At 42.9% G+C, this 15403-nt stretch overlaps 1 protein-coding gene across 1 annotated transcript in view; it reads left to right on the forward strand.

Moving 5' to 3' along the window:
• The window catches only part of LOC123059638 (deoxyuridine 5'-triphosphate nucleotidohydrolase-like), a 65279-nt gene extending 50780 nt beyond the window's left edge, over positions 1–14499 (forward strand). The window contains exon 2 of the mRNA XM_044482153.1: positions 14303–14499. Within this exon, the coding sequence (XP_044338088.1) occupies positions 14303–14499 (197 nt within the window). The remainder of the gene's footprint in view (positions 1–14302) is intronic.
• The last annotated feature ends 904 nt before the right edge of the window (positions 14500–15403 follow it).

Genomic DNA, 15403 nt, shown 5'->3' on the forward strand with positions numbered 1-15403 from the left:
GGAATGCAACAGCTATACTATATGCATATTTGGCTGGTGGAAAGCTCTATGGTTACAGTTTTTGCGTAAAGCCAATTTTTCCCTACTTCAAAGGAATAAATTTAATTACTATCATGGTGGTTGTTAAACATTGAGAATGGTTGACATCATTCTCAATCCCAATTAAGTAACATCATTAAAACCCAACAAAATTAATTTAGAGTAACATGTTGAGATTCACATGATAATCCAGGTACTAGATACTCAAGATGTCCATATCCGGGGACACGGCTAACCATGATTAGTTTGTTACACTCTGCAGAGGTGTGCGCACTTTTCCCCACAAGACTCGATCGCCTCCGTTTGGTTTCTCACACTACAGGGTGTTTGAGAAACGGATGACCGAGACATAGTCTTTCAGAAGTGCTAACACCTTACGATCGGGTAGACCGTACCACCTACATCCCCTACATCTGCTAGTCTACCACTGTAAGAGTTTGCACAACTTAGTCAACTATGCCAGAGCCCATAATGGCTTGTGGCTGCACACGGAAGTTTCTAGTATGAATAATCTCATGATCCCTTTGAGCCTGGGTAGCGGTCCAAAAGAAAAACAGGCAAGTCCTGGAAACCCCAGGTGCCTCAATCCACCCAGATGTGTGTTAGGTTGCCACCTTAGATAAACCTTTAATTAACAATCTCACATCTGTCATGGATTTCACTCACCCAATCCACGTCTACTAGCATAGCATGGCATAATAAGCAAACGTAGAAGTAACTCCCAAAGGTTTGATAATAAACAGGTAATAGGTACTACCTCATCTACTTCCCATCCCACAATTTAATTAGATCCTAATCATGCAATGTGTGAGGATTCATCTAATGCAATAAAACTGGGTTGTAGAAAAAGGTATGATCAAAGTATTACTTGCCTTGCTGATGATCCGCGAAAGCTAGAGATTCGAAGTAACAGGCGGCGCACTCCGGGTATTCTATCGCAGACAAACAAACAAGCAAACAATAAGTACTCATCTAATGCACAGGTAAAACGCAAATAGAAGATCTAACCAGAAAGTTCAACTTAAGAACCCTGGTTGGCAAAAAGAATCAAATCGAACGAAGCAAAAGAAGTCAAACGGCAAAAGAAAACAACTTCGTTCTAGTAATCTGGATCTAGGCCAAATTTTACAGTAGCAAAAACTTGTTTAAGTTGATTATTCGAAAAGAGGGTTTCGAGACGAAACTCCAGGCGCTTGAATCGCCTCATTCCGATAAACGAGCGAAAAGTTATACCAAAAGGAAAATCGGATCAGAAATCGCGATCAGAAAATAACCGCGGAAAAATCCGATGAAAAAGAAAAATGACGAACAATTTTTTTTAAATAGCACGGAAAACGAGGCGGCGGCGCGCAACTCCGGCGGCGGCTGCGGCGGGCGGCGGCGGCGGCTGGGGCTGGGGCTCGCTAGGGTTAGGGCGGCGGTGGTGGGCTGGCTCGGCTCGGGCCTCGGGCGTGCCTTATAAAGGCCCCGGCCAGGCGGTGTCCTGGCCGAGTACGGCCCAAAGTCAGTTCCGCGTTTTTTTTAAATAATTCCGCTCGAAAGAAAAATAAAAAGAAATAATAAACGGACTCCAAAAATCACTAAATAAATTTTCCCTGGTTCCTAAAATCAAGCCCGATAAAGTGAACATTTATCTGGGCCCAAACTACAACTTTGAAAAACACGCATTTTTCCTAAATTCAAATAAAAATACCAAAAACTCCGAAATAAATCTTATTTGATTTTTTTTATTAAATCCTCAATACTTCTATATTTTGGGAAAGTCATTTTATTCCCTCTCTCATATTTTTGTAATAGAAATAATTGATGATAAAATAAATAAAATCAAATGATCGTGTTTACATAATTTGAGAAAACTCAAATATGTAAATAACGAAATCCCCAACTCTCTCCGTGGGTCCTTGAGTTGCTTAGGATTTTCTAGGATCAAAACCAAAAGCAAAATAAAATATGATATGCATGATGATCTAATGTATAACATTCCAAATTGAAAATTTGGGATGTTACAAACCTACCCCCCTTAAGATGAATCTCGCCCTCGAGATTCGGGTTGGCTATAAAATAGGTGAGGGTGGTCTTTGAGCAAATCTTCCTCTCGCTCCCAGGTGGCTTCATCCTCCGTGTGGTGGCTCCACTGAACTTTGCAAAACTTGATAACCTTGCTACGAGTAACTCGGCTGCAAACTCAAGAATCTTGACTGGTTTCTCCTCATAGGTCAAATTGTTATCCAACTGAATTGCTTCCAGTGGCACTGTGTCTCTCAAAGGTATGCCAGCCATCTCCGTGTGACACTTCTTCAACTGAGAAACGTGAAACACATCATGAACTCCTGTTAATCCTTCTGGCAGTTCCAACTTGTAAGCCACTTCTCCCATACGCTCCAAAACTCGATATGGTCCTGCAAATCGTGGCGCTAACTTCCCCTTAACTCCAAAGCGCTTAATCCCTCGAAGTGGGGATACTCGAAGATAAGCTCTATCTCTGACTTCGTAAACTGTCTCCTTGCATTTAGAATCCGCGTAGCTCTTCTGCCTGGACTGGGCTACCTTGAGCCTATCGCGAATCAACTTCACCTTCTGTTCAGACTCTTTAATCAAATCTGGTCCAAACAACTGGCGTTCTCCAACTTCGTCCCATGACAACGGTGTCCTGCACCTCCTTCCGTACAAAGCTTCGAAAGGGGCCATCATCAAACTAGTCTGATAGCTATTATTGTAAGAGAACTCTGCATATGGCAAATTATCGTCCCAACTAGATCCATAATCTAGCGCACAAGCTCTCAGCATATCCTCCAAAATCTGATTGACTCTCTCGGTCTGTCCATCTGTCTGCAGATGAAAAGTTGTACTAAATTCTAGCCTAGTACCCAAAGTCTCATGCAACTGCTTCCAAAACTTTGAGGTAAACTGGGTTCCTCTATCTGATATGATGCTCCTCGGAACTCCATGCAAACATACGATCCTGGTCATGTATATCTTTGCCAACTTAGCACTGGTGTAAGTGGTCTTTACTGGGATGAAATGTGCTACCTTCGTCAATCGATCAACTACAACCCAAATCGAGTCATAGCCTGAACAAGTCCTTGGTAATCCCGTGATAAAATCCATGCCTAACTTATCCCACTTCCATTCGGGTATCAGCAATGGTTGCAACAATCCTGCTGGCTTCTGATGCACTGCCTTTACTCTCTGACATACGTCACAAACTGCTACATACTCCGCAATACCCTTCTTCATTCCGGTCCACCAGAAAATATCCTTCAAATCCAAATACATCTTGGTATTTCCTGGGTGAATCGAATACGGTGAATCATGTGCCTCTTGCAAAATCAACTTCCTGATCTCCGGGTCATTGGGTATATAAACACGGTCTTCAAACCATAGGGTGTCGTGCTCATCCTCACGAAATCCTTTAGCTTTTCCCTTGCTCAGTTTCTCCTTTATAGCAGCAATCTCTTTGTCAGTTTTCTGAGCTTCTCTGATTCTATCCATCAAAGTTGACTGAATTTCCAACGCTGCTACATAGCCTCTCGGAACTATTTCCACACATAGTTCACGAAGATTTTCTGCTAACTCCTTGGGTATTTCTCCCGTCATTAACCTATTGACATGGCTCTTGCGGCTTAATGCATCAGCTACTACATTAGCTTTTCCGGGATGATAATGCAATCTCATATCATAATCCTTGATGAGCTCCAACCATCTCCTTTGTCTGAGGTTCAACTCCTTCTGCGTGAAAATGTACTTCAAACTCTTATGATCCGTGTACACCTCACAATGATTTCCAATGAGGAAATGTCTCCATGTCTTCAAGGCATGCACTACGGCTGCTAACTCCAAATCATGCGTAGCATAATTCAATTCGTGAGGCTTCAGTTGTCGTGAAGCATACGAAACAACTCTCCCTTCCTGCATAAGCACTGCTCCAAGTCCTCGTCGTGAAGCATCGCAATACACCTCATAATCCTTGGTTTGATCTGGCAAAATCAACACTGGTGAGGTCACCAAACGTTTCTTCAACTCCTAGAAACTAGCCTCACACTCCTCAGTCCATTTGAACTTAGTATCCTTCTTCAGCAACTCCGTCATAGGCTTTGCAATCTTTGAGAAGTTCTCAATAAACCTCCGGTAGTATCCTGCGAGTCCAAGAAAACTCCGGATCTCTCCAACGGTAGTTGGTGCTTTCCACTTGGTCACGGTTTCAACTTTAGCGGGATCTACTGCTATACCTTCTCTAGATATAACATGTCCAAGGAATCCTACTTCCTTCAACCAAAACTCACATTTGCTGAACTTGGCATATAATTGGTGTTCTTTGAGCTTTCCAAGTACCAAACGCAAATGCTCCATATGCTCCTCTTCATTCTTCGAATATACCAGGATATCATCAATGAACACTACGACGAACTTATCCAAAAACTCCATAAACACTTTGTTCATCATGTTCATAAAATAGGCAGGCGCGTTAGTCAGTCCAAATGACATAACGGTATACTCATACAGCCCATACCTGGTGGTAAAAGCTGTCTTCGGAATATCCTGTTCTCGAATCTTCAACTGATGGTACCCTGATCGCAAATCGATCTTCGAAAACACTTTAGCTCCTTGCAATCGATCAAACAGATCATTGATCATTGGTAGAGGGTACTTGTTCTTGATTGTTACTTCATTCAATCCTCGATAGTCAACAACCATCCTTAACGATCCATCCTTCTTCTCTACTAGAAGTACTGGTGATCCCCAAGGCGAAGAACTTGGGCGAATATATCCCTTATCCAGTAACTCCTTAATCTGCTTCTTAATTTCCACCAAATCTTTTGCTGGCATCCTATATGGTCTCTTTGATATTGGCCCAGTGCCTGGCAATAGCTCAATCAAAAACTCAATGTCTCTATCCTGTGGCATGCCTGGCAACTCTTCGGGAAATACATCAGGAAAATCCTTTACCACTGGTACTTCCTCCTGCACAACTCCTGATAAGGATTTTACTAGTGTCCTCTTTGGTACATGCCGGGATACATACTTGATCCTTCTCCCTTCTGGTGTGGTAGGCAAAATTTACTTACCAGCACACTCAATACTCCCTTCATACTTTGATAACCAATCCATGCCTAATATCACATCCAATCCTTGAGATTCCAATACTATTAGGTCTGAGGGAAAAACATAGTTACCAATCCTTAATGGTAACCGATCACACCATAGACTTGCCACATACTCTGCTCCTGGCGAGGTTACTAACATGGGTGACCTAAGGGCTTGGGTTGGTAGGTTATACTTATCCACAAATCCCCTTGATATGTATGAATGCGATGCACCAGTATCAAAAAGAACGAGTGCAGTAAATGACTTAACCAAAAACTTACCTATTACTGCATCGGGCTGAGCTTCAACCTCCTCCACGCTAACGTGGTTCACATGTCCCCTGTTGAAAGGGTTCGGCTTCTTTCCAGAACTTCCATTGTCGTTTTGGCCTTCAGGACATTCATTTGCATAGTGTCCTGGCTTCGAACATTTATAGCAAGTGACGTGGCTCAAGTCCTTCTTGGTTGGGGTTGATGGGGTGCTGCGGTTCTGTCCGTTGCTTCCTCCATTCCCATTACCATTCTTGGTGCCATTGTGATTGTGCGAGCTACCTACTCCATGGGTATGCTGAAAATGTCCTCCTGGCCTAGGGGTAAAACGTGGCTTCTGCTGAGCTCCTAAATTATACTTTCCTTGTCCATACTTCCTCTTACGGTTCTCAATTTGCTGCTGCTTCCCTTCAATCATAAGAGCACGATCTACCAACTCCTGGTAGTTGTTGAAGGTGGCTACCATCAACTGCATACTCAACTCATCATTCAATCCTTCCAGGAATTTCTCCTGCTTAGCTGCATCTGTAGCAACGTCATCTGGGGCATATCGTGCTAGCTTACTAAACTCCTCCACATACTGGCCAACTGTCCGTCCTCCTTGGCGCAAGTTACGAAACTCATGCTTCTTCATGGCCATTGCTCCTGCTGAAACATGGGCAGTACGAAAAGCCTGCTGAAACTGGTCCCATGTGACAGTGTCGATTGGGAAGGTGGCTGTGAAATTCTCCCACCAAGATGCTGCGGGTCCTTCTAACTGATGTGCGGCAAACTTCACCTTCTCCGCATCTATGCATCCCGCTGTGGTCAACTCCCTAGCTATCTTGTGGAGCCAATCATCTGCTACTATCGGCTCGGTGCTACTGGAAAACACCGGCGGATTCAGCCTAAGAAAACGGGCTAAGTGGTCAACAGGTGGTGGTGGTGGTGGTGGGTTGTTGTTGTTGTTCCCTTGATTCTGATTCTGAACTAGCAACTGCATCAAGGTGTTCTGCTGCTGGATCAACTGGGTGAGCTCCGGCGGAAAGGCAAATTTGGGGTCACGTCTCGGAGGCATCTGAGGGTTTAGAAAAGATGAGATATAAGAATAGAGGGGGTCCAAAGGGAAAACACTACCCATATGCACATGAGGCAAAAACAAACAATTCACTTCAATCAAACAAAGGCATACAATCGATCTAACTATCGCAAAGTGCTCGGACTACTATATTTACATGGTGGACTACTACTACTGATGAGGTGGTCTACTAGAAATATTCTACGGTTGTAGACTCCATGATATCTGCTCCTGCTTCATCCACATAGTCATCATCGCTACTATCTTGTTCTGAGTCGGTGCCGTCAATGATGATGTAGTCTTCCGGGCTAATCTCCTTGGGTCCTTCATCTTCATCTACTGGTGTCGGGCCTCCCATAAATATTCCAATCTTCTTGATCAGATCGTCATTCTTCTCCACCAATACTTCAATTTCTTCTTCATAATCTTCACGTGTAACCTTGAGTTCTTCCTCTAGTTCCTTGATTCTAGTCTTAGCCTTCTTCAGATCTATCATGTCGGCGCACATCTGATTCTCCTGTCGTCGAATGTGCTGGTTTAACTCCTGGATAAAAGCTGCAATTGATCTATCTTTCCTGGTGCTGATCATCTCCCAGTGTTCATCTCGGCGCCCACAAATCTGGTAGATAGTATCCTTAAGATCCTTGCGGTAGACTTCTCCAATGCGTCCCATGGCGATGTGAGCTGCCATACTCTTTCCTAGACTCCAAGTTGGTGCATCAAAAGAAAACTCTATGGGCTCAGTGACTGGCATTAACGTCCTTCCTGGAACTTGAACTTGTATCATCCAGCGCTCTTCTTCAGGTAAAGTGGCGTTGTAGGTTCCCGTGAAGCTTGGTACTCCTATGTTCAGGTATCTAGTGACTTCCTTCAAGTGGCGTCCAAAGGGTGTATCTTCATCTGGTTGGGTGAACTTGTTTCTTGCATCCGCCATCCTAAGGAGTAGAAAAGATGAGAGGTCAGAAGAGAAGAGAGTGAGTAGTGATCTAGGTCTTTGAGCTTAGGGGTCGTGTCCTACAGTCAGCGTGTGCTCTGATACCATCTCTATAGCGACCAGACCTCAAACAGTCTGATCTCTATGCTCCGGTGTCATCCCTGGATCGGTAATGCTGACACCACACAGTACTCAGAGGATTTATAACAGAGTAGCAATCACACACTTATTACATCGAGTGTCTCAAAAGAGAACTTATTACAATAAATATGGCTTAAGGCCATCTAATAACGATAACAGCGGAAGGCTTGGAAGATAAGTGAGTCCATCAACTCCAACGGGATCACTGAGTATAGAACCATGACCTAAAACTCCTCAGTCGTCGTCTGAAAAGTCTGCAACATTAACGTTGCAGCCCGAAAACGGGTCAGCACATGGAATATGCTGGCAAGGTAACACATAGAGAGTAATGGAATGCAACAGCTATACTATATGCATATTTGGCTGGTGGAAAGCTCTATGGTTACAGTTTTTGCGTAAAGCCAATTTTTCCCTACTTCAAAGGAATAAATTTAATTACTATCATGGTGGTTGTTAAACATTGAGAATGGTTGACAGCATTCTCAATCCCAATTAAGTAACATCATTAAAACCCAACAAAATTAATTTAGAGTAACATGTTGAGATTCACATGATAATCCAGGTACTAGATACTCAAGATGTCCATATCCGGGGACACGGCTAACCATGATTAGTTTGTTACACTCTGCAGAGGTTTGCGCACTTTTCCCCACAAGACTCGATCGCCTCCGTTTGGTTTCTCGCACTACAGTGTGTTTGAGAAACGGATGACCGAGACATAGTCTTTCAGAAGCGCTAGCACCTTACAATCGGGTAGACCGTACCACCTACATCCCCTACATCTGCTAGTCTACCACTGTAAGAGTTCGCACAACTTAGTCAACTATGCCAGAGCCCATAATGGCTTGTGGCTGCACACGGAAGTTTCTAGTATGAATAATCTCATGATCCCTTTGAGCCTGGGTGGCGGTCCAAAAGAAAAACAGGTAAGTCCTGGAAACCCCAGGTGCCTCAATCCACCCAGATGTGTGTTAGGTTGCCACCTTAGATAAACCTTTAATTAACAATCTCACATCTGTCATGGATTTCACTCACCCAATCCACTTCTACTAGCATAGCATGGCATAATAAGCAAACGTAGAAGTAACTCCCAAAGGTTTGATAATAAACAGGTAATAGGTGCTACCTCATCTACTTCCCATCCCACAATTTAATTAGATCCTAATCATGCAATGTGTGAGGATTGATCTAATGCAATAAAACTGGGTTGTAGAAAAAGGTATGATCAAAGTGTTACTTGCCTTGCTGATGATCCGCGAAACCTAGAGATTCGAAGTAACAGGCGGCGCACTCCGGGTATTCTATCACAAACAAACAAACAAGCATACAATAAGTACTCATCTAATGCACAGGTAAAATGCAAATAGAAGATCTAACCAGAAAGTTCAACTTAAGAACCCTGGTTGGCAAAAAGAATCAAATAGAAGGAAGCAAAAGAAGTCAAACGGCGAAAGAAAACAACTTCGTTCTAGTAATCTGGATCTAGGCCAAATTTTACAGTAGCAAAAACTTGTTTAAGTTGATTATTCGGAAAGAGGGTTTCGGGACGAAACTCCAGGCGCTTGAATCGCCTGATTCCGATAAACGAGCGAAAAGTTATACCAAAACGATAATCGGATCAGAAATCGCGATCAGAAAATAACCGCGGAAAAATCCGATGAAAAAGAAAAACAACGAACAAATTTTTTTTAAACAGCACGGAAAACGAGGCGGTAGCGAACCTCGGGCGGCGCGCAACTCCGGCGGCGGCGGCGGCGGGCGGCGGCGGCGGCGGCTGGGGCTGGGGCTCACTAGGGTTAGGGCGGCGGTGGTGGGCTGGCTCGGCTCGGGCCTCGGACGCGCCTTATAAGGCCCCGGCCAGGCGGTGTCCTAGCCGAGTACGGCCCAAAGTCGGTTCCGCGTTTTTTTTAAATAATTCCGCTCGGAAGAAAAATAAAAAGAAATACTAAACGGACTCCAAAAATCACGAAATAAATTTTCCCGGGTTCCTAAAATCAAGTCTGATAAAGTGAACATTTATCTGGGCCCAAACTACAACTTTGAAAAACACGCATTTTTCCTAAATTCAAATAAAAATACCGAAAAACTCTGAAATAAATCTTATTTGATTTTTTTATTAAATCCTCAATACTTCTATATTTTGGGAAAGTCATTCTATTCCCTCTCTCATATTTTTGTAATAGAAATAATTGATGATAAAATAAATAAAATCAAATGATCCTGTTTACATAATTTGAGAAAACTCAAATATGTAAATAACGAAATCCCCAACTCTCTCCGTGGGTCCTTGAGTTGCTTAGGATTTTCTAGGATCAAAACCAAAAGCAAAATAAAATATGATATGCATGATGATCTAATGTATAACATTCCAAATTGAAAATTTGGGATGTTACAGCAAAGTACTTGTCAGAGGTCTCATACTTCTCGACTCGGGCATGAGTCTGAAATACAAATTTCAGCTCTTGGAACATCTTATATGTTCCATGGCGTTCAAAACGTTTTTGAAGTACCGGTTCTAAGTCGTAAAGCATGGTGCACTAAACTATCAAGTAGTCATCATACCGAGCTTTGCCAAAACGTTCATAACGTCTACATCTGCTCCTGCAATAGGTCCATCACCTAGGGGTGCATCAAGGACATAATTCTTCTGTGCAGCAATGAGGATAATCCTCATATCACGGACCTAGTCCGCATCATTGCTACTATCATCTTTCAACATAGTTTTTCTCTAGGAACATACAAAAAATAAACGGGGAGCTACATCGCGAGCTATTGATCTATAACATAGATATGCAAATACTATCAGGACTAAGTTCATGATAAATTAAAGTTCAATTAATCATATTACTTAAGAAATTCCGCTTAGATAGACATCCCTCTAGTCATCTAAATGATCACGTGATCCAAATAAACTAAACCATGTCCGATCATCATGTGAGATGGAGTAGTTTTCAATGGTGAACATCTCTATGTTGATCATATCTACTATATGATTCACGTTCGACCTTTGGGTCTTCAGTGTTCCGAGGCCATACCTGCATATGCTAGGCTCATCAAGTTTAACCCGGGTATTCTGCGTGTGCAAAATTGGCTTGCACCCGTTGTATGTGAACGTAGAGCTTATCACACCCGATCATCACGTGGTGTCTCGGCACGACGAACTGTAGCAATGGTGCATACTCAAGGAGAACACTTGTACCTTGAAATTTAGTGAGAGATCATCTTATAATGCTACCGGTGTACTAAGCAAAATAAGATGCATAAAGGATAAACATCACATGCAATCAATATAAGTGATATGATATGGCCATCATCATCTTGTGCCTTTGATCTCCATCTCCAAAGCACCGTCATGATCACCATCGTCACCGGCTTGACACCTTGATCTCCATCGATACATCGTTGTCGTCTCGCCAACTATTGCTAATATGACTATCGCTACCGCTTAGTGATAAAGTAAAGCAATTACATGGCGATTGTATTTTATACAATAAAGCAACAACCATATGGCTCCTGCCAGTTGCTGATAACTATTACAAAACATGATCATCTCATACAACAATTTGTATATCATCACGTCTTGACCAGATCACATCATAGCAAGCTCTGCAAAAACAAGTTAGACGCCCTCTACTTTGTTGTTGCAAGTTTTACATGGCTGCTACGGGCTTCTAGCAAGAACCGTTCTTACCTACACATCAAAACCACAACAATTTTTCATCAAGTTTGCTGTTTTAACCTTCAACAAGGACCGGGCGTACTCACACTCGATTCAACTAAAGTTGGAGAAACAGACACCCACTAGCCACATGTGTGCAAAGCACGGCGGTAGAACCAGTCTCATGAACGTGGTCATGTAATGTCGGTCTGGGCCGCTTCATCCAACAATACCGCCGAATCAAAGTATGACATGCTGGTAAGCGGTATGACTATTTTTGCCCACAACTCTTTGTGTTCTACTCGTGCATATAACATCTACGCATAAACCTAGCTTTGATGCCACTGTTGGGGAACATAGTATTTCAAAAAAATTCCTACGATTACGCAATATCTATCTAGGAGAAGCATAGAAACGAGCGGGGAGAGTGTGTCCATGTACCCTCGTAGACCGAAAGCGGAAGCGTTATGTAACACGGTTAATGTAGTCGAACGTCTTCATGATCCAACCGATCAAGTACCAAACGCACGGCACCTCCGCGATCTGCACATGTTCAGCTCGGTGACGTCCTTCGAACTCTAGATCCAGCTTAGGCCGAGGGAGAGTTTCATCGGCATGACGGTGTGGCGACGGTGATGATGAAGTTATCAACACAGGGCTTCGCCTAAGCATTACGACAATATGACCGAGGTGGAAAACTGTGGAGGGGGGCACCGCACACGGCTAAGAAATCAACTTGTGTGTCTATGGGGTGCCCCCTGGCCACGTATATAAGGAGGGGGAAGAGGAGGCCGGCCTAGGAGGGGCGTGCCTATAGGAGGAGTCCAACTAGGATTCCCAATCCTAGTTGGAGTCCCCTTCCTTTTCCAAGAGGGGAGAGAGGGAAGGAGTAGGAGAGGGAGAAGGAAAGAGGGGGGCGCCGCCCCCTCCCTAGTCCAATTCGGACCAGCCCATGGGGGGACGTGCGGCCTCCCCTTGTGGTCCTTCCCTCTTTCCACTAAGGCCCATGAAGGCCCAATACTTCCCCCGGCGAATTCCCGTAACTCTCCGGTACTTCGAAAAATACCCGAACCACTCAGAACCTTTCTGATATCCGAATATAGCCTTCCAATATATCGATCTTTACGTATCGACCATTTCGAGACTCCTCGTCATGTCCATGATCTCATCCGGGACTCCGACTAACCTTCGGTACATCAAATCACATAACTCATAATACAAATCGTCATTGAACGTTAAGCGTGCGGACCCTACGGGTTCGAGAACTATGTAGACATGACCGAGACACATCTCCGGTCAATAACCAATAGCGGAACCTGGATGCTCATATTGGCTCCTACGTATTCTACGAAGATCTTTATCGATCAAACCGCATAACAACATACGTTGTTCCCTTTGTCATCAGTATGTTACTTGCCCGAGATTCGATCGTCGGTATCATACCTAGTTCAATCTCATTACTGGCAAGTCTCTTTACTCGTTCCGTAATGCATCATCCCGCAACTAACTCAATAGTCACATTGCTTGCAAGGCTTATAGTGATGTGCATTACCGAGAGGGCCTAGAGATACCTCTCTGATACTCGGAGTGACAAATCCTAATCTCAATCTATGCCAACTCAAAAAACACCATCGGAGACACCTGTAGAGCATCTTTATAATCACCCAGTTACGTTGTGACGTTTGATAGCACACTAAGTGTTCCTCCGGTATTAGGGAGTTGCATAATCTCATAGTCATAGGAACATGTATAAGTCATGAAGAAAGCAATAGCAATAAACTAAACGATCATAGTGCTAAGCTAACAGATGGGTCTTGTCCATCACATCATTCTCTAATGATGTGACCCCGTTGATCAAATGACAACACATGTCTATGGTCAGGAAACTTAACCATCTTTGATTAATGAGCTAGTCTAGTAGAGGCATACTAGGGACACTCTGTTTGTCTATGTATTCACACATGTACTAAGTTTCCGGTTAATACAATTCTAGCATGAATAATAAACATTTATCATGATATAAGGAAATATAAATAACAACTTTATTATTGCCTCTAGGCCATATTTCCTTCATGTTGTTGGGTAGTAAATTTACCCGTATTTTCTTGTCAATTCACGTGCCATTGTAGACATGTGATAGGAGGTTCAACTATTCTTGCTTTTGTTAGTACTATGAATTTCTATGGTCGATACTCTGAAGTCATGCGAAAAATGGACAGAGTTGAAGCAAACTTTTGAATCCATAGCATAACTCTTTATTTATTTTTGCTGAATTAGAACTGTAAACTCTGCATGCATATAGAAATGCTACAGCATGCTCAACCAAATGTGTTAGTTATTGAGTCATTGGGCTGACTTCATACAAAAGCCTATTGCAAGTGCATGGAAAATTTGACACTTGCCATTCCGGAATACTACCCGTTTTCTCTGTGATTGAAGTGTCTCTATCGAATACTTCTAAACTGAACAACTTCATTCAGAATTCTGACACTTCTTAGTGTAGCATTGTAGCTTTATTTTTACATGATCAAACTACCTTCTGTATGCAGTATGCTACCACACTATGTCGTATATCTTTAGTAGTAAATGTATCATCTTAATAGTGTACTAAAGCTAGATTATTTTGTAGCTTATTTTTTAGGCTTTCTCCATGGTTAATATAAATTATGCAAAGCAATGTTTACTTTGAGTGTAACTCTAGTGCCATTCTTATTATTCAATGTACATCGATGGTGCTGCTGGACTTGTGCTAGTGAGAGGGGAGAAAGTTATGAACCTTGGCCTTTAAGTTCTAGCAAGGATCAGAGGGTATGCTGATACTGCTCAGGTAAATCTTACTTGCCTCGTCATTAATCATTGTTGGTGAAACAAATGTCATTTGAGAAATCTCGATCCATTGTTCTTGTTAATGAAGACTTTTACCAGCATTACCCTTTCCCGTGCCTCGAAACTATCAACCTGGCCCAAAGAATGATCTTTTTTTAGGATTCATGGTTATTTTTCTTGTTATTATGCATTACTATTGATTCATGTGCATGTGCTAAAAAGAAAGAAAATACCCTACTGGATTTGGATGTGGACGCCAACTAACAAATTTTCACTTTCCGATGTGGGCGCAGGGGTGATTGACGTGGACTACTGCGGCCTGGTGGGCGTCATGCTCTTCAACCAATCAGAGGTGGACTTCATCATGAAGCCCGGCGATCACACCGCACAAATGATCGTCCAGGTCATTGCGACGCTGGAGGTCGCCGAGGTGGAGGACCTCGACGCTACCGTCCGGCGGGAGGGAGTGTTTGGATCCACCGACGTTTGAACTCCGAGCCTTGGTAGATACATCTAGAGAAGTGGTCTAGTTGTTTGCATCTAATGTTAAATGAGATCTCGTGATCTCGAGTTGAGATGTTCAATGTTTTATCCATGAATGTTGCAAGTGCTAAGATGGTTCTGTGAACTTAGTTTATTTACACTGGACGTGTCTTGATTTCCATCCATGAATACTGCATCTGATTTTTTGTTTTTTTAATTTCTATTTAGTTAGTTGTAGCGTGGGGGGGGGGTGGAGGGCTACTGGTACTTGGATAGTAGTAGTGTAGGTATAACTGGGGCGCTACTAGTACTTAGATAGTAGTAGCGTAGGTGCGGAATAGTGGTAGCATGGGTGCAACGTGCTACTACTAACTTTTTTAGCTGTAGCGCTGGGTAAAAACGCGCTACTGCTAAAAGTTAGATGTAGCGTCTTACTAGTAGCATGGGTACCCACGCTACTGGTATGCAAAAAAACATACGCTACTGGTAGCGTTTTTCCTAGTAGTGTATGGGGAGGAAGGGGATAGATGTGTCATGCATGCATGTGTGGACGTGGGATGGATGGGACCATTGATTTGACGTAAGTGTGAGATACGAGAGTGGAGGTTGGACAATACAGAAATACTATATCATTGATGGTGTGCATTGCTGTGCCCATTCATTTTTACAATATAGTTACATGAATTGTGTAAATATGTGGAGACATAAAGCACGGAAGTTAAATTTGCACAAACATATACGGTTGAGAGGTGTTGATACTAAGTCGCTTCCCCTATAGGTCTTACATTGTTCTTGACAAATTCGATTCGGTCATTGTAATCTGGAGTAAAAGGATTTGAACCTTTGCATGTCGATACCAACCAATATCTTACCATTTGGCTTGGCTCGAAAAACCCATACTACATATTCTC

This window comes from Triticum aestivum, chromosome 3A (genome assembly GCF_018294505.1).
Source record: "Triticum aestivum cultivar Chinese Spring chromosome 3A, IWGSC CS RefSeq v2.1, whole genome shotgun sequence".
Lineage (NCBI taxonomy): Eukaryota > Viridiplantae > Streptophyta > Magnoliopsida > Poales > Poaceae > Triticum > Triticum aestivum.